We start from the raw sequence: 20,305 nt of genomic DNA on the forward strand, positions 1-20,305 counted from the left end.
TGGTAAAGCACAAACTTGGGACCTAGAACAACATTTGGGGCTCATAATTTCCATGTATTTTGAACATTAAAATCCCCAAAGGTTCCGGCTCCAAGCCTTTCATCTCAATAATTTTAGAATCGTTAAAATAATAGTCGTTAAAATAAAATATATTCTTTACAACCTCAAACCTGCTGATCGGAACACATGTAAACAAACCATGACGCACTTCAGCTCCCTCCCACAATGCACCGCTTACATCGGCTGAGGCAGCCACGGAGGAGAACAACGGAGCCGCGACTCGAAGCCAAACAAACCGGGTGGAAAGTGTACATTTATAAAATAGTACAAAGGGAGTAGTTTTGGCTCATTTCTAGGATTACTATAAGGAGTTAAGGACGGATGCAGCGGTGATATCCACTCCTCACGGCAGCTGGGTGGCGGTGCTCTTTAGCATCAGCTAGCCGGTTAGCTGGTGGTGACTGACGGGGAAGCTGTTTGTAACATCAGCCCGGCTGGCCACCACACGGACAGACAAAGGAGAGAAAAGACAAAAAAAAAAAACAACTTAAAAGTTGAAATTACGTGACATATTACTGATAGGGAGCGTTGTTTTGTTATTAACAAGTTAGCCGTTAGTTTTCAGACTAGCTTTAGCTAACTGAACTTAGCTGTCGTTGGGTCGTCTCCGGCTTTGACATCTGTAAATACTGGATTTGGGAGCTTTAGCTAACATCGCAAGGAAGACACAATGAGCACCGAGGCGGAGACCGCAGCGTCCACTAAACCCACTCAGGAGGATGACGGCATGACATGGTGGTACCGATGGCTCTGCAAAATAGCTGGAGTTTTGGGAGGAATATGTAAGTAGTTATTAAAGTCCATTTCTTGTCTCGCTTGATCAGTAAATAAACGATACGCCGAGATAAACCTAAATCCTACCATAGCTCCGTTTACAGTGAATACAGCTGCTGAGTGTGCTGTTAATACCATCACACACGTTTGTGCACTTTTCTGTGACAACCAAGTGACTTTATTGTCATGTCAGCATACTTTCATACAGTGTATATACTATTACGCATTGTCTATACTAATGTGGGGCTTGGAGGTGGTTCGGGACAGAAAAGGCATCAGATTACTATTTGGAAATTTTCGTTTAAACCTTACTTCACTTACAGCCATGACAGACAAAAGCTTTGTCACAGCCCATTGTCCCCTCTCTGCAGCAGCCTCTGTTGGGCACCGCCTGTTTGCATGGCTTGCTCATTACATTACAGCTTGTTATTGCTAAATGAAAACTATATTATTGGAGCACACATAGTCCTCAGAGGGTGCTCTCTCTCTCAGTACTTCATTGTGAGATTGAAGTGTTTTTTTTACTGCTGAATTTGCAGTTTTCCCGCAGCATTGCAGCCCTCCTGTCTCTCCCTCTATCCTTCTCTCCTTCACAGTGACACCAGAGTCACAGTGCCTGTATCACATTAACCACCTGGGGCACTGCATATTCAATGGGCTCTGTATTATTAAGGAGGCTGGACGGTCCAAAGGAGCAGGATATGCTGTGTCGTTCTTCCACTGGTTGTGGCAGCGTGGGCTTGTCTGGCCTGAGAGCTCTCACAGACACTAGATATTTACCCTCTCTTCTCTCTGAGTCTCAGCCCAAAGTTGATGGATGGTGTTAAGTCTCAAATACAAATGTCAGACTCAGCACTTACTTGGTGTTGCTGTGTGAACTGCGAGTCAGAAGTTTAAAATACTCAGTGTTTTAGGGTTTGATGTGTGCCATTCATAAATACCACAGAATTAAAGATATGAAATAATACACATAGTTAAATTAGGAAATGAAAGAGAGGGATCTCATTGGTTGTTTTTCTTCTGCATCTTTCCTTCTCATTAGTGAAAGAAATACACTTATGTGTCTTAATCGAAACTATGTGACCACCTTTAACCCTTTAAAACCTGTATCAACATCAGTTTTCTTGTGCTGCATTCATGTTTTTTTCACAAGTACTTGGAAACATGGGGGAGGGGGCAATAAGCAATATGAGGTGATTTCCCCAGTTTAAAAATACTAGGGAAAATGTTAAGAAAACTTTATTTATAATGATCATGATTGCATATTTATAATTAAATTACATATTTTTTTCCAGGTTATTTTGTGAACTTTCATTTTTGTGATAATTTTCAGCTAATTTTCTTGTGCTTTTTACAAATTTCTTGCTTTTTTTCAAAAGCTTTGGACTTTAGGTTCCACAAAATAAACCATCAGAAAGTTTTACTTGGGGCTGCAAGACCGTCACTATTTTCAGATGCTTAACTGTGTGAACAGTTAATTTAGAAAGGTATTGCCAGATTAATTGCCAGATTAAAGGTTAACAATTAATCCCAAAAGCTCATATCCTTATTTTTATTTATATATTTACATTTGAACCATAAAGACAAGGCACTACAGCAGATTCACTTCACATGTTTCAGGGTTTAATGCTTTATGTCAGTGTGAATAGAACTGATAATTGGATTTAAAAAAAAATATATTTACACTATCTACTGCTGCTGTGTTAATTTCTTTGGCTGACATACTTGTACAGTATGTGATGTTGCTGTATCACACATTATCTCAGGGCCTGACACTAATTACCACATTTAGAACAGTGACATGAATTTTTCACATTTTTCGCATGTTAATACACCTCAAGCTCATCTCATATTGCAGTTTACACGTATTTCAGACAGTGGATAGTCAGACACTGGATTTAAGCAGGTCCCATTGGACCTGTGTGTGTGTGTGTGTGTATGTGTGTGTGTGTGTGTGTGGTACAGTGGAAAAAGTGATGGAACACAAAGCACAGCCACGGCAAAAGCTAAAAAAAAGGCCAATATTGAAAATGCTCAGATTATCATGAAATAAATCCTGTGCATGAATAATGCAACTTGCTTTGATTTTAACGGAGTTGTTTAAAATTTGATATGGGTGATTAATTTTAAGCCCAGACATGTTTCATAATAGCTTTTACATCTAGATATGAGGGCTGGGGTCCATTCTGTTTTATTTCCGATGTTTCAGAATTGCTTTAGGATATAAGGCAGTCATAGGCTGCTTTGACAGACATCTCTGTGTGTTTGTTGCATATTTTCATGGCTGTGCATGCTCCATTTGTTCTGCATTGCCGATTTTCATGTGTTTTTTATTGCGCACAGACTGTACTAACCAAACAGAGCATACATGAAAACTTAGTATGTAATAATCATGGCTTTTAAAACAGGAGCAGCTGAACTCTTAATGTATTTCTGAGATCCATTCTGACATCTGAAATATTTCACATGTAAAATTCCAACAGCTAATGGTCAGGCCTAATATTTTTTGTACAATCTGTCATATGTTTTATCTTAACAACAGCCCTTTTGCTTTGTCTTTTCTCCTGTCCAAATCACGCAGCCTGTGCCATCTCAGGAGTGTGGAACTGTGTCACTGTGAACCCTTTAAACATCGCAGCTGGAGTCTGGATGGTGTAAGTCTTTAATGCTTGTTATGCTTACTTAAATGTAGCATGCATAAATGAGCTCCTTCACATTCTGTAGGCAGAGATATTTTTATATGCTGTTTGTAGACAGAAATAACACGTAGCTGTTATATGAATCGGTTTACTTATGTACTGAACATATAACCCAAGCCTGGTTACCTCCATTTATCTGGTTTGTTTAATTACTTTTTTCTTTTTTTTTCCTGTCTTCTTATTTTGGTTATTTGTGTAAACCTGGATGGGAGGGTGTGTGTGGGCATCTGTGTAAATGGCAATCAATTAAATACATGTATTCACATGTCAAATGATCATATTTTGAAAGCATAAATAAAGTTGGAAAAAAAGCAAGATGCAGAAAAAGGTTTAAATTAGATTCTTTTTCCCAACAGTTTTGTGTGTATGGAATTAAAAGCCTGTCCCAAATACAAGCCTGTTCAGTTATTCAAGCAAATAACAGACCAGGCTATTAATTGAAGTTTTATGGTAAATAAAAAACGATCTGTGACAGCTTTCCTGTGCAGATTTACAGTTTTTGTTATTTATATATCTCACGCATTATGCACTTGTATTAACTTTTCCTTTTCATTCTTCTGTTTGTATGTGCAGTATGATCTTACACTGTGACTGAGCAATAGTCTCTTGAAGATATAGCACATCCAACAGGAAAGACACCTTTAGTTTTTATCCTTCTGCACTGCATCGATCACTGAGTGAAAGTCCTGCCTAGGAAAAAAAAAGACTGATTAGTTTTTTTGGTCATTTCAATTTCAATTTAAAACATTGAAATCAGTCAGCCATTTGTGTTCTTTACACAGATCACACCAGAGTGAGTTGTTCAAAGCAGCAATCTTAAAAATGCACCAGACTCGCTACTGGTCTTTGTTATATATGATATGTATAATGTTTTGGACAGTTGGGTCAGGCATAAAAACAACAACATTTGAATACTCACCTTGAGTTCTGGGAAATGGTGACAGGAAGTGGGCAATTTGCACTATTTTTTGCCATTTTCTAGATAATCCAATTAATCAGTAATTGAATTAATAGATAACAAAAGTATTGTTGGTTTCAGCCCTAGAGCCTTTTCAGTTTTCCCAGAAATAACATTTAGTGCAACAACAGGGATGAAAATGACATAAACAAACACTGTCTCCCTTCGACTGTCAACACCTGAGCAGATTAATAAAAAAGACTAAGATTTAAATGACGTTGGCTGTGTCCTGACTGTCAGCCAAACTGACATCATGCCAGTTTTTTACCACGTGGACATGAAATATTTATTTTAGCTGGTAAACAGAATATGAATCAGCAACTATTTTGAATTGAATGAATTATTTTAGTCAATTTTCTTGGAAATTTCCCAATTATTCCCTGGTTCCAGCTTCTCCATTATGAGGATTTGCTGCTTTTTGTTGTCCGAGGTGTGAGTAAACTGAATATACTTGTGTTTTCAACTGTCGGTCAGACAAAACATGACATTTTAAGATGTTACCTCAGTGAATTCATCAAAAAATATTTTTCAGATCAATCATTTATTAACATAATAGTAAGCTACAGTCCAAACTCCTCTAACCAGCTCCCTGCTGTTTCTGTGACAGTAAACATGTGAGCATAGGCCCAAATTGAAAACCTTGAACAATGACAATGACATGCATGATGGTTCTTTTCGATCCAGCTGCTGTATTCAGACTCCACCAGACTTGAGTTGTACAGTGTTTGAGATGGAAAAGATAACTCGCTGCTGTGTTTGTGTCCTCCCCTCCTGTCTCAAGGTTGAACGCCTTTGTGCTGTTCCTATGTGAAGTCCCATTCTGCTGCCAGTTCATAGAGTTTGCCAACGCAGTAGCAGCCCGTGCCGACAAACTCAAACCTTGGCAGAAAGCCTTCTTCTACTGTGGGTGAGAACAGCTGTGCATTGTATTCAGTCTATCTGAGACTGTACTTTACTGTATGAAAAGTAACATTTTTGGAATTTGAATATTCTGATGTTATTAATATTACATAAACCACTGGACACACTCGAATATGGTTCTTTTATTTCCAGCATGTTTTCTAGTCCACATGACACAAGCCAGGATGCATCGAGTATATTCAATATATCGTCCACTCCTTGTTGAAAACAGTAGAGTCAAAACCGGCCCAACAACTGGAGCAAACTGTCTCATTTTATAGCTAAACAGTACACTAAAACATGTAACACAATCTTGGTTAGCGCTTCCTACTTTTGATTGGTGGTTTTCCTTCAGCCATGGTAGATTCTAGCAAAGGCACATCTGTCTCATAAGCTACTGTGTGGATATAATGACAATGTCAGCAAATATGACAAAAATTTGTTGTTATAAAAGTAACCAACCGAAGCATTCATACGATTTACTGACTTTTGTTTTTTCCCTCCGGCTGCTCATTTTCAGGATGGCTCTGTTTCCCATATTCTTGAGTTTCTCCTTTACAACCTTGTTCGGAAACGCCATCGCCTTTGCCACAGGAGTTCTGTACGGCCTTGCATCTTTAGGCAAAAAGTAAGATGTCTTTTTAGTATTCAGTCACATGGAATGACGTTATGACGCATCAGAAAAGATGTCAGCTATTTTACATAACATCATTTACTATCAGTATCTGTTTGAATGAAGATGTACAATACAGACATTTTGTAATTACTCATATCTCTTCATGTGTCACTCATAAAAACGCTCCTCTAAAAGGTTACATTAAAACAGGCTCCCATTAAAATCAGTTTTCCACATTCTAATCAGTTAATAGGGATTTTATTTTATGTTTCTAACAACCTTAATGAGCCTCTTTTATTCATGCAAATTAACTTCTGACAAGGTGAGTCGTGTAATAACCTCGCAATTAACACTTGTTCTCCCGTCTTACCCGCTTCTCCTTTGTTTCTACCCGCCTCTCCCTCGTCATAACCTTTTATTACCCTCCTCTCTTGCTTCCCGTCTTCCTTTTCTTTCTTTTCTCAGGGGAGACGCGGTGACTTACGCCAGACTGCAGCATCAGAAACAGGGCGATGAAGAGAGGATGACAGAAACAGCAAACGGGGCTCCGGAGTGAGGCGTTTCCACCCTCCTCTTCCCCTCTATTCTTCAGTTCTTATATCCCTCCATCCATCCTGCACCTCCCTCCATGCCTTCTTTCCTTTTGCCCCCATTTCTATCACTACATCATTATGGTACTGAGTTAATTTATTGACTCAAACTGCTGCATTCTTGTTGTTTTGACCTAAAAGTATCCAAACAGATTAACGTTGGATTCAGGCCATTATTTGGTACCTGGTGTGTGAATGGGATGTCTCGTTATGACTCGATACTTTAGATCGTACGTTTTGTTTTCATGGTTTTGAACCTTCTTCTGAGTTCTATTTATTACTTGTATCCCTTTGTTGTTTGTGGATGCTGTCAGTTGTAAACCCTGTTTTTGAAGGAAACGCGAGGTACATTTTTTTTAAGCCCAGAAAGAGCCTTTTAGGAAATCTGAAAAAATAATGTGATTGTAAAATGTATATAATTCAGGTTTTTCACCACCTTCTCTTCTCATTTCTCCATTTTTACATTCCTCCTCCCCTCACGTCTTATTCTCTCCCACCTGAGATGCGAGCTGAGGAGGCAAAGATTAGACATGTGGTGAGAGGAAAACAAGAGGCATTTAACAAAATGAGACATGCAAGCTTCAGAGCCGTCTGTTAGGCAGCGTCTGTTAAATGAGGTGTTATACAGCTGCATCATCAGCTGTGCCTCTCATATGCGTCATGGGTACTTTTGCAAAGGATACATCTGTGCATCCTCGCTCACAGCTCCTCCTCTTTCCTCGAGATCCATTTTAGAAATTGAGTCATCCTTCAAGATACTGAGACCTTTTTGGTTGCAGGCAGGGGTACGGAGGAGAGAGGAGGCACTAAATACAGAAATGAGAAGAGCTGTATGACCTTTAGGCTGTGATTCAGAGTTGTCTGATTGAAGGGGTGCAGTGGGTAAGGATAAGTTAATAACATGGGGCTTAGACCTGTTTTATCAGCACACCCAAATAATGATATCATCTCTTTTGCAGCCCTAACTTTGTTATCATGGGAACGTTTTGGGCAAAGCTTGTTGGGTGAACTCTGCTTTTAAATCAAAGAATCTACTTTAAAGGTCCAGTGTGTAGGATTTAGGGGGATATATCTGGCAGTAATGGAATCTAATTTACTAAGTATGTTTTATTTAGTGTATAATCACCTGAAAATAAGAATAGTCTTGTTTTCATTAGCTGAGAATGTTAGCTACGTAGGGAGCTGGTCCGCAGAGTCTACCGTGTTGCACCCCCGTGTTTCTACAGAAGTCCAGAACGCACAAACCAAACACTGGCTCAAGAAAGGGCCATTCACATTTTCTCAATGCCCATCGTAGTTAGCAGCCCCTCTGCAACAAGCAGTGTCCAAAAAAAAAACGCTGATTTTTAAAGGGAAACTGCTTTATTTATTATTCTTATATGGGGCAACATATCATGTAGGTGGAACTGTGTGGGTTTTTTACCTGCTACACAGACTCCTGCGGCGTTTTTCCAATTGATAATACAGTTGGCTATGCAGCATTTTGAAGAGTATAGGCTATCTGCATTTGAACTGAATTTCTCAATTGGATCGTTTTAACAACGTGATGCATTAAGTGGATTAATTTATTTTAATGTGAAATGTAAAAAAAAAAACACTAGGCTGCTCAACTGCTTTGCATCTCCTGTAGGACAAAGACAAAGAAATTTTCATCATTTTTTAAACCGATTGGGCTAATTTTTTACACACTTCTGTTTTACCAGTTGGTTTGTACACACAAAACTGCTGTGTTATGTGTTTTTGCCAGTTTAAATCACTGGGTCCACTGGTTTTTGAGAGGTAGACATTTGCGGATAATTTTGTTCCCGGTAAAAACCTCCTGAATAATAAAAAACAAAAGGAATCTCAACCAGGGGTTCATGCGTGGCCCATTAGAAAAGTTTTATCTGGTTGTAATTTGCAGTTCTAACCACTAGATGCCACTAAATCCAACACACTGCTCTTTTAAGCAGCTAATGAAAGATTACTAAGGTAAAAACTAGTGCAACAAAAACTCTATTTCCATGTGATTATATTAAACTTAATCATTATATTTATTGAAAGTAACTGCCTGATTTTTAAGAAATCATTTGGACTGGGCAGAAACCTACACAGATCCGTGAATATCCGCGTTTCCATAAGTTTCTTCTTTGTATTTACGTCCTAAAATGTACCTTCACTGGACTACTTTTGATGAAAGATGCGGTTTTGGTTTTACAGTATTAAACCGATTGTGCAGACAAACTCTGACTTGCAGCCTGAATGCATTTTTAAACATACATAGGCATTAGAGATACTTCAAACATTGGGGAATGTATCTGTTTACCCAAAGATAAAGACAGTTTATGCTTTCATGTATTTATATTTAAGGTGATTTAAGCTCAGCAGAGACATTCCTGCACTATTTTTTTGGTAGCATGGACTCTGGTTTCGAGGGAATGTCATTAAAAGCTTTCACTGTACCTGTCAGCTTGTTTACGTACGGGTCCTCATGATCAAGCAGCCGGTGGCCAAGTTGTGGCTGCAGATGTTGTGGCACATTGTCATGGAAAAAACTGGAATGTGCACTTACATGTTGCACCTTTTTTTGTTTGAGAGTCTGTAACTGAATATGTGTTTATCATGAGTCTTAAGTAGTACACATAACAAATTCAAAGAGGGGAAGTGTCTTGATTCAGGGACTAATTGGTCTGTATCCCACACAATCACCAGAGCCATGGTTTGCCTTTGTCACTCAAAATGAGGTATGCAGTGGTCAGAAATGTACAATTTGTTTTTGTGCTGTTTTGTTGCCTTGTCTCTGTTGTGTCATCAGTAATAAGGATGCTTTTGGGAATAATTGTTTACACGTACCTCTTACAGCTGTTTCCATCCTAAGTCTCTTACTGGCTGCTCAGTGACTGAGTGGATTATTCACACGTTACCACCAGCTCTCAGGTATCATACCAAACAATGCACAGACACAAAGTATGCGTAGATTGTAGATGTATGGTAGCATGACTTTATCATTTGAGCTGACTGAAAAGCATTTGGGTCACATTAAAAACGTGCACAACCAGTGTTCACGAGTGATTAAACACTACATACAAACCAGCAGTATGCTACAGTCTGACACTACACACTCTTACTGTTTTAACAAGATGTGAAAACAAAAAACACTACTTTCCTTGTCCACAGCCATCCATCCCTCCATCCATCCAGTTTTGTTTTATTGCAGTAACATGTATCCAAGACTATAACTTGATTGATTTTAAATCTGCAGGTGATGAGTGCATATGTTTGCTGTAAGGGATATGTGTATAATGTGTGTTGTGCTGTGAATCCTGATCCTGTGAATTAAACAAACTTGCTACTACGATGGGGCTGGCTTTTTATTTTGCCTTCATGCCAGCAAAAGCCATGGTCTCTTGTTTTTGGGTTGTCTGTCTATCTGTCTGTCTGTCCCATCCTGGTGAGCACAATATCTTAAGAACCCCTTTGTTCTTTGACTTTGGCACAAACGTTCACTCAGACCCAAAAGTTAACTGATTAGATATTGGTGGTCAAAGGTCAAGGTCAGTTTGATGTTATATTGCAGGAATGCCTTCAGGGAGTTTCCTCAAAATTAGCACAAACGTCCAGTAAAAAATTAAATAATTCACACAAATGTCTAATATAATAAAATACTGAAGGTCTGACATTTAATATTTTTAAGGTCAAAGGTCAGCTTCACTGTATATCATTATGTTCTGTAAAACATTTCATTCAACACCATAACTCGCAAACAACCATGAAGCCATAATTGTAACTCTCTTTATGTTTTTATTTTCATTGAGTGGTGACCAATGCACCAAATTTATGATGTGTCCTGTTAAAAGCTGGCACTGCCATAAGGTTCTGTGTTAACAAAAGCATATTTAGCAACCACAGAGTTCGACACGAAAACACAGATGGCCCTATGTAGCGTAACTTTTATTCTTTTTCCCATATTGATAAATTCCAAATCTATGAATATACTACAGTGTCTACTACTTCTGCTACAAAAACACTAAACACTTGATTGGAAAGACGCCTTAAATAATGTTTGTTATTTTAAATAAATGCACCTGTTATTTAAGCACTAATTTGGTCCCTTTGGAAAACTGTGTTGCTTTGAAAACTTGCATATCAAAGCAATGATTGTTACATCCCTGTTATAGCCATAAACAGCACTAATTGGCATTCAACCTTTGTGACCCACAGTGTTTGTGATGAAGCTCCTCCAGAGATAATCCTCATTAATGAGAAGCTTTCATTACTTTGTCTTCGCTCTGTAAGTGAAGCATTGTTTGTGGCATGAATGGCCCTTGAAAGCAGACCTGTGATGATTGGAACCAGATTGCTATTGGAGCAAAGATCCTTGAGGATTCAAATAAAGCATTTCATTTATCTGAGTTTGTTCAGGGGACACCACTAGTACCGCCACTTGAATTCATTGAATCATTTAATTTACTTTTTTAGAGGATGTTTTGGCTGATTATGTCTACAAAACTAATGTAAGATCTTTCTTCTTCAGCATTTAAAGCCTGCTTGACTGCATTTGAATCGAGATTACCTGATATTATAGTAAATCCCTTATTTATGTCACGCATAAGATTGATTCTAATTATGTATGAATCAGTACAGTTTGGTTTTATGTACAGGTAAATACTTGCTGCGGTACATGTATTCATTAAAAATGCTTATTTGTTTTTTGTGCAGAGGATCAAGCACTCATAGAAGTGACAGTATATATTATTCAGAGCACACCACCAGGCATGCCCAAAATACTTTAAAGTAAGTGTAACATTTCTCAAGTCTGAGTACCATCACAATCTTCTTAGAGGTTTATACTTTTGGGTGTTGAGGATTCTCTTTCATTTTTTTTCTTTATTAATGATCAAAGAACAACATCTGAAAGAGGATTTCAGGTCGGGTGTGCTGAAGAATTCTTCATAACGTGTCAGGCTCATCCCACAAATCCAGGTTTCCCTAGCGTTGCCAGTTTCTGTATTTTATTTATAGGCTGTCTTGCATCTTTTTGTTTTGTTTGTTATTTATATGTAAGGGGAGACTCATTCTTTTAGTGATAAAAGTGTTAGAAATCAATCTGACTCGACATTCCAGCAACCCTTTTTTATTATTTATTTATTTGTTTATTTTGTGCATTTTTCCCTAAGGTACAATGTAGTGCCAGCTGAGGAAACAATCTTCATGTTTTATTTGCAACTGGATAGTCACTTTTCAATTTTTCAGTTTTATTTATAAAGCCCATTAAAGTGACTTTTTCTTTTACATGTTATATCTCTTTTATGCTCAGCTATTCTTTGATGTCTCTCAGTGTCTTTCTTATATATCCTTTTCCGCGTGAACGTGTTAACAAATGCACCACAACCTTTGTGTTCCTCTGACTTAGGTTTTTTTTATATGGATTGCTTAAATTTCTTTTATTGTTGGATACAATGCACACAAGGTGTATACACTGAACAGAAATTTAAATGCGATACTTGCTGTTTTTTGTTGGTTTTGCTCCAATTTTTCACAGGTTTCTCTTAAGGACTATTTTAAATTCACACAAAAGGCTTATTTCTGTCAAATTTGGTTGCAAATTTGTTAAAATCGGTGTCGGTGAGCACTGCTCTAAAATATTCCATCCACCTGACAGGTGTGTTGTATTGAGGTGCTGAATAAGCTGCATCGTTAGTGCACAGGTGTGCCTTGGAATGGCACGGCCGCTCTAAACTGTGCAGTTTTATCTTGGAATAAAAGACATTTATTGGGATTTCAGATCAGAATTTGTTTTGTTTTTTGTTCATAGATACCCCAAAGAATCAGTCAGTATGTGGAGGGACACACTTTGTCTCATGTAGTGTGACACCTCTCCTTCACACAGAGTTGATCAGGTTGTTGACTCCCTCGATGGCTGTGCAAAGCTGCTGGATAATGGCAAGAACTGAGCATGATGTTGTACACACAGATTCTGTCTGGTGAGTATGCAGGCCATGCAACAACTGTGATGTTTTCAGCTTCCAGGAATAGCGCACAGATTATTGCAACATGGGGCGGTGCATTATCAAACTGCATGACAATTGACCTCAGGATCTTGCCACGGTATCTGTGCATTCAATCTGACGTCAAGGAAATGCACCTGTTGTTCATAGTTTATATTAGCCCATACCATAACCTCACCGCCGCCATGGGACATTCTGTTCTCGATGTTGGCATAAACAAACCCCCTCGCCCACACCGTACATGCTGTCTGTCAGCTGCCCGGTACATTGTAAACCATGATTCATCTGTGAAGTGTTCACTTCTCCAAAGTGACACCTTTAAAGGTGAGCCCACTCAAGTGGGTTACCACGATAAACAGCTGTCAGGTCAAGACCCTGGTGAGGATGATGAGCATGCAGATGAGCCCTGAGACAGTTTCTGACAGTTTGTGCAGAAATTCTTTAGTTGTGCAGAGAAACTGTTGCGTGAGCTGTTCGGGTGGCTGATTTCAAATGATCTCGCAGTCATTGGTAATAGCCACTCAGGTGATGACAGTGTTTGCCCTAAGTCTTGTTTACGTTTTTTGTTACTGTTGTGGTATTAAACCACTTTATGTCTATGTAAGTATGCTGAGTAAAGATGTGCTTCCGTAGCCTATGTAACTTTATTTTATACATAATTATGAGAGGGGTGCCCTATTTTTTTATAGCTTGAGCACTGGCCCCCCAAAATGTCAATGCACGGCATTGTGTCTTATTGCAGTGAAGTGACCATTCAGTTGACAAACAACAGCTGTGGTGGACATTCCTGCAGTCAGCAGACTTGTAACATCAGTGGCATTGTGTTGTGTCATAAAACTGCACGTTTTAGAGTGGTCTTTTATTGTGACCCTCCTGAGGCCCACCTGTGCACTAATGATAATTTCTGATCAGCATCTTGATATGCCACACTCGTCAGCTGGATGGATTATTTCGGGAAAGGAGAAGTGCTCACTAACATGGTTTTTGAGAGAAATTAGCCTTTTGTGAACTGAAGTCTAAGATCTTGGGAGCAAAAAACAGTGTTGCATTTAAATTTGTGTTCAGTGTAAATTGTAAACAATACATTAAGCATCATTAAACCAATGCCTGTCTGTGAGGCTGACCTTACATGAGGGTTGGATATTTTGAGGTTAAAGGTTATTTTAAAGGTTTTTATTGTTGGTTTCTGTTTGATTAATTAATCAAATTAATGATCACCACATGTCAACATTTATTTCCAACTGCATTGTGTCAGCATTATCCTTCCCTTGTGAGGCAAGCTTCCAATTTTAAGATCTTGCCATTAAGTGCCGATTGTGGGGATGTAGTTGCAATTTAAGTCTATTTGCGGCTTTTAAACTGCAATGTTACTTTTCTTTTTATATGCATAATTAATCTTTTGAAAATGTCTGCAAAAATGTAAAAATGGCATTCTAACTGATACTTTAAGTTATAGTGAGTAATCAACAGAGGGCGCCATTGCATTATTTCAGTACTATGTCTTTGTTTTAATTAAGTATTTAACCTATAGTATTTAATTATGTAATATCCTACTACTACTAGAAGTACAAATAGAAGATACTATTTTAATGGGTATTGAGCCTGTGCACTTGAAGGGTTATTATTGTCCTGCACATGCATGAAAGGTTTAATGTTGTGGCAGCAATAACAAGACAACATGTGGTGGAAACATGAGGTGGAAGCTTTATAAAAGCTGTGCGTCATGACAATCAACACTCCATCGTTTCCACTCTATATCAAACAGCCATTTATTGCCTAAAGCGAGATGTCATTTTGCGGTCACCAAAACAATTTGTCCTGCAGGTAACAATGGCTGCTTAGTGACTGAACTCTTGTTATCTACTAATAGGCTCATTGGGCTCCTGTGGGGGGAAACTCAAAGGACGATGAAAAGAACTAAATGAGGTTTGTGCGATGAATCGTAGCCATCTGATCAGCAGTGTCCCGACTCTGTAATGCAGTTACGAAGAGCTAAATGCAACTTGAAAGATTCCTTTTATATTGTGGGAAATACCCCGAGGCTCATGGCCTGCAGTTGAATCAATGCATGATGCAATAAGACAAAATGTAGCCTCGATCTGACAAGGGAAAATAAGTTGTCTAATTCAGGAAATCTCATATGACATAACCAAATATTCCTTTTTTTCAGAAATACTAAAGGAAAAAGAATTCATTTACAGCCATTTTCCCAAAAATAGTGAGTAATGCCACAGTGCATGATAGCCTACTTATTTGCGAGTAAAAGTACAAAATAAAGACATACTGATGACAAAATGTAAAAGTATCAAAGCAAAGGTGCTTATTATGCAGAAAGGCCCATGTGAGCATTTTATAATTAAATCATTGAAATATTTTCAAAGCTTTGACATGTAAGCAGTCGTTTGATGTTGTGGTTGCCCAGTGCATATGTTAATTTGTACTGCTTTGTGTACATTTGGGATGCTAAATCAACAGCAATACATTACATTTTCAAAATAAATGAGTAAAAAGTTCAAATATTTACCCCTGGAGGGTTGGGTGCCATATATTGAAAATGGTCCCCCTAAAAGGTGACTACGGCCCTGCCTCCTACTTGGTCACATTTCACCACTGGACTTTGATTCAGTGACCAGTGAGGATATTTTAAAGTATAGCATTGTACTGTTGAAACTACCAGGCTAAGTGAATCAAATGTTAATCTCCTGAAGGGAGGACTAACGAACTTGTCTGCCTGCTTTCCTCCCAGCGCGGGGTTGCATCACGCCTGGGAACTTTGCTCCAATGAGGGGCTCGCTTTGTGCTTTGTTGTGGAGGAAGAGAGAGAGACGGGTGCAGCGTTGCCACCAACAGGACGGGCTTAAAAAATACACACACACACACACACACACACACACACATACTGCGAGCAACATCACCTGCGGAGAGAAAACACCGCGTGTCACACTGGATTTCCCCCGTGGCTTTGGACACACACATCCTCCAGGTTGCTGTGTGTGTGTTTTCGTAGGAGCGTAGGTTATATAGAAGGACATTTTTGAAGTGTGTCTTCGGTGTATTGTCACAGGGGGGAAAGGGGCGCCTAAATCTGTCCCTCTTGAGGACGGGACCCTGTTTGGAGCTCAGAGCAACAACAATGGACTGCGTTTCCACCGGGAACTCTCTGCTGGAGCCGTGCTGTTCACACACATGGGACTGTAGCGTTTCACACGCGGACGACATTTGTCTGTTTGGTTGTTAAACAGTGTTTACGGTGTCGGCGGGTCGTCGGTTGGAGCCCGCGATGCCCGCGAGGAACAGGTACAACCTGGTGGACGATGTGGCGGACTCGAGGGTGCCGCTGCACAATGAGGAGGCGTACCAGCATGGGATTTCTTTCCAAGCCAAGGTGAAATTGAAATAGTTTTTTCTCATTTTGACACCGTTTAGCCTCGCGGGCAGTCCAGAGTCAGTTGTTGTGGAGCGGAGTGGCAGGTGCACGAGAGCCTCTCAGCTCCCATGAAGTTTGAACACATGGCAGCAACTACACATGTGGCTTAATGCTGCCAGTCTGATGGGCAAATGCATGTTATCCTTAAAAACTGAGGTAGAGGTCCTTATTTTTGGTGCTCGAAAGTGAACTCAACTGAGTGTATTTTCAGGTTTCCCCAAGTCATTGAATTATTAACCTCTTAGAGAAGCAGCTTGGCAGTTTTTACTGGCTCTGTTCGCACACACTCACAAAATGTTTAACATCAGGGGTGCTTCCAGATTTGATGACACTGGGGGCTCAGCCCGGACCTTAGTAAAGAGGATCCGGGGGGGGATCCTTCCCTGTGACGTTTTTTGACGCATATAAACTGTTTTTTTTTTTAAACTTTCCACATAAGTTATGAACTTTGATTTGCAAAATGTTAATAGTAGTTAGGAAATATAAAGTGTCTCAGGAATGAGTCCTAAAGCACTCCTGGTTTCGACGTCTTAAAATTAAGTGTTTATTTTTAATGTTTTTTTTTTTGGTTAGATGCCTGAAATAAGGTTCAGGGTTGGCACATGTTTAGAGACTTTCAAGTTTTGTTCTATGACATAAAATGCGTCATTAAATACCCCCTCGTGAACTTTTAAGCCTTTATGCATCTTGAAGAAGGGGGTTGCTAACAAGTAGCTTATGAGACTCATCATCATGCCATACTGAACACAGCTTTACAGCCTTGTTGTGGTAGTGATCTTAAGTCATGTGACTGTACTGTAGTTTGTTTATAACCTAATGTTAGCTTCCCTCCTGCTGGTGATTGTATTTAGGCTTAAAAATTCATAATATAATCAAGATAATCATTTGTGAAGATTATTCTGCTGAACGAAACGTTTAAGTATAATAAATGTTTGTTTGCTACAGAGTTTATTTTCTGAAATAATCCAAAATCCCTTGGGCTTTTTGACGAGGGAGCCAGGGCAACGCTAACTTCTGCGTTGGCATTCAGAAAAACATCATCTCTGGAGCACTCCATTGAGCACAGATAACTTAACAAATGCTATCATTACAATTTGTTTTTACAAGACGTGGAAAAGTGGTTTAATGTATTTATGTCAACAGTGGTGGGATGTAACCAAGTAGATTTACTCAAGTATGAACAGTGACAGAACATTAGATCTGGCTTTTTTTATTACAAGGCCTCTTCTTATTTTTGAAAAATATATATAGCCTATATATTTAGATCCAGGGTTATTTATAACACAATCTAGGGTGAAGCTGCGGTCTAAAAAACACCACTACTTACTTTATTTTGGACTGTTTGAGTTGATTTGCAGGGCAGGAAATAGGGAGCACAGTGTTAGAAAGGGTTAAAACATGGAAAACTTACACTGGTCCAAAGTTCAATAACGATGCTGATTGTATCTTTTGTGTTTTGACAACTGTTTATCAAGCAGCTTTCTCATCTCAGTTTGTCTGTCTTTCTCAATATGTCTTCTTTTCCACTGAGGGTTGTGAAACAGTCACATAAAACATCCATGACATAAATCTCAAGGGTGTACGAAGAAAATATTGAGCATCGGACACTTAATTTTCTGCATTCTGGTAATTTTTTTGTTTACCAGTTTGTGCCAGTGATAGTGTGATGTCTTTAATTTTGTAAAAAAAATAAAAGCTAGAAAAGTATGAAATCAAAAATCGAACATAATATCTAATCTTATATCACAATATCAATATATAATATTGTTTTATTGCCTAGCCCCATTACAGAGTTTTATGTATGATGCCAGATGGGACCAGGAACACACAGAGACATCCATTCATCCTCATATCTTTACATTTTATAGAAACTATATCTATACACCGTGCCCTGCTAAAACAATGCAATCAAATAACAAAGATAGTAATATAATATAAATAATATAAATTACAGATAAATAAAAAAATCCTTCTTCCAAAGATTACAATAGATCAGTGTCAGTGTTAATTGCATAATTTAGGCCCTCCAACTATTTACACCAGTCATAATAATACTAACAACAAAAGCAACACGGTCCCCAGAGGAGCTTAATTAATTACCCAGCCACAGAAATATTTGAAAGCCACAAAGATGTTATTAAGAAGGCAAACATAGTCTTTTATACAGCATATAAAACACATTTGGTCTAAAATAGAGAAAAAAGTATTTGCAGTGTTTTGAAAAGTATTTGGTTTAACATGTTTTTGGTAAGTTTATCAGGGTTGGAAAATAGCTTTTTTGTCCAGCTACCATTGTGGCATTCCAGAATCTAACAGCCGCTCAACAGATTACCATTGTTTTGTTATTTTTTGGCTGGGGCATGAAAATCCAGCATCCCCTTGCATATTTTAGCAGCATTTGGACGCTCCTAATTTCCAACCCTGGTTAATCTCACCAGTGGGGGAAAAAAAAACATTTTTTCACCAATGCATGAATTTAGATACTTCGGTTTACAAAAAAAACACATCTTATCTTATACAGGATCCCTAATTTTGCTGCTTTGGACTCCACTTTGGGAGCCATTGAAGTTAATTGTGCAGCTGTAGTGTGTGTGTGTGTGAGATAACATCTTTTACTCTCTTCTTCACTACAGTATGTGGGGAGTCTGGACGTGCCCAGGCCCAACAGTCGGATGGAGATCGTGGCAGCCATGAGGAGAATCAGGGTAAGATGAAACATAACACACACACTCACTCATCATCAGTCCTGATGATGGAGGATGGAAAACTATCTTTACACTCACCCAGTAGACACACACATAGCATTGCGTCTGTCAGATGAGATTTGTCCTGAGAGTGTAGTGACGCACGCGCTGGCCGGACAGCAGATCACGACTTCTGAAAGCAATGCAGGGATGAATTCTGCAGAAAGAAAAAGCAATGAGACAGAGCTGGAAGGGCTCCTTTTGCTGAATTGCCCTTTCTAGATTTTGTTTGTGAAAGTTCAAGGACACGGTGCGTGTGGGCATGTTATCACACTCTGATTAAAGTCAGACTGTGGCTATTATTATTGCATTCTGTTGAGCTCATAATAGTTTCTTAGAATTTCATAAATCAACCTTTTTTGGACTTATGAGTTTTTTCTCTCTCTGTCACCCCTGCATTCACTCTTCTGTCATGTGATTCATCATATCGTAGTCTGGCTTTTTTTTTTTCTACAGAGCTATCAGTAGTGTTACTATGGGGATCACTGAGTCATTTTTTCCCTCTCATTGTCCCAGCGGGCTGGTGTTTCTCTCTGAGTCGCTAACACAGAGTCCTATCAGAGAGTCGGGGTGGCTCTGTAATTTCAGTGTGACTCACTGATCTCGCTTGGTTCAGACATGACAAAGCTCTTAACCCTAGAAGAGTGAATATTTGCACAAAAAAAGGCGTGATGTCTTTGTTTTTTCAGCTACCTGAAAGCCATAATGTGCATTTATCATCTGTAAAATGCATGAGTTGTTAGGTGTCACATTTAACTTTTTTTTGGGGGGGGCAGGGAGGTCCTCCTTTTGTTCTTTCTCAATACTTTGTTTTGGATCCTCTAGTGTAAAATTGGGTTTGTAGGTGGCTGCTGTGCTACTTCAAGTGTGAAACTGTCTGTGCGTGTGTATATAATGAGAGGAAGCCCGCTGTTTAAAAAAAAAAAAGGTATTTTAGGCAAACCCATCGACAAAAGTAGGTCTACAGAACAGAGACAGAGCCAGACTGTTTATGAGTCTGTGTGTGAATGGGGCTGAGTGTGCAGATAGTGCCTGTTATTTCCTGCGATTTCCCAAACTAACAAATCAATAAGGTAGTAAAGTAAACATGATAATCTGGGTGATGCGCTGCAGGCTGAGGCAGATCATAACACAGCAGCAGAGCAGGTATAGGCAGGCAGGGGAGATGCTTTTGATTGCTATAAGAAAAAAAGATGATCCGTCTGGAAAAAAATACATAAGACCTAGTTTTTACATCAAATTAAGATCTTTCTATAAAAATCTATTTTTGTGATGTTGTTATTCTAAGACACAGTGCATCATTAGTGCTTATTTATGTCCCAGTGTGTGGATGCATACATATTGCATTTGTGTATATTAAGTTCCCTTGAGGTCCAAAGAAAGCCTTGAATCAATAATGAATGAGTGTATTTAGGTCGTAACTCTCAGCCTATTGTAAAGAATATCTTTGTGTCTGAGCGACTAATGAACAAAGCTGAACGCTGCTAATATGAACAGGAGATAGATAGATAGGAGGCGGTTTATAAAGAAACAACCTCTCATTTATTGAT

The 20,305-nt window shown here is 38.9% G+C and overlaps 2 protein-coding genes across 3 annotated transcripts in view; both read left to right on the plus strand.

Moving 5' to 3' along the window:
* The first annotated feature begins 239 nt into the window (after positions 1-239).
* On the plus strand, positions 240-9,931 carry cacfd1 (calcium channel flower domain containing 1). The gene is made up of 5 exons (XM_042509488.1): positions 240-842; positions 3,416-3,488; positions 5,273-5,398; positions 5,912-6,019; positions 6,473-9,931. Exons 1-5 carry the CDS (start codon positions 731-733, stop codon positions 6,561-6,563), a joined length of 510 nt encoding a protein of 169 aa, XP_042365422.1. The 5' UTR covers positions 240-730; the 3' UTR covers positions 6,564-9,931.
* Positions 9,932-15,484: 5,553 nt separating this feature from the next.
* The window catches only part of si:dkey-34e4.1 (carboxyl-terminal PDZ ligand of neuronal nitric oxide synthase protein), a 57,762-nt gene continuing 52,941 nt past the window's right edge, over positions 15,485-20,305 (plus strand). For both annotated transcript variants that reach the window (XM_042508707.1, XM_042508708.1), the window contains exons 1-2: positions 15,485-15,969; positions 18,645-18,716. In XM_042508707.1, the coding sequence (XP_042364641.1) occupies positions 15,865-15,969; positions 18,645-18,716 (177 nt within the window). In that variant the 5' untranslated portion in view covers positions 15,485-15,864. The remainder of the gene's footprint in view (positions 15,970-18,644; positions 18,717-20,305) is intronic.

This window comes from Plectropomus leopardus, chromosome 20 (genome assembly GCF_008729295.1).
Source record: "Plectropomus leopardus isolate mb chromosome 20, YSFRI_Pleo_2.0, whole genome shotgun sequence".
NCBI classification, from domain to species: domain Eukaryota; kingdom Metazoa; phylum Chordata; class Actinopteri; order Perciformes; family Serranidae; genus Plectropomus; species Plectropomus leopardus.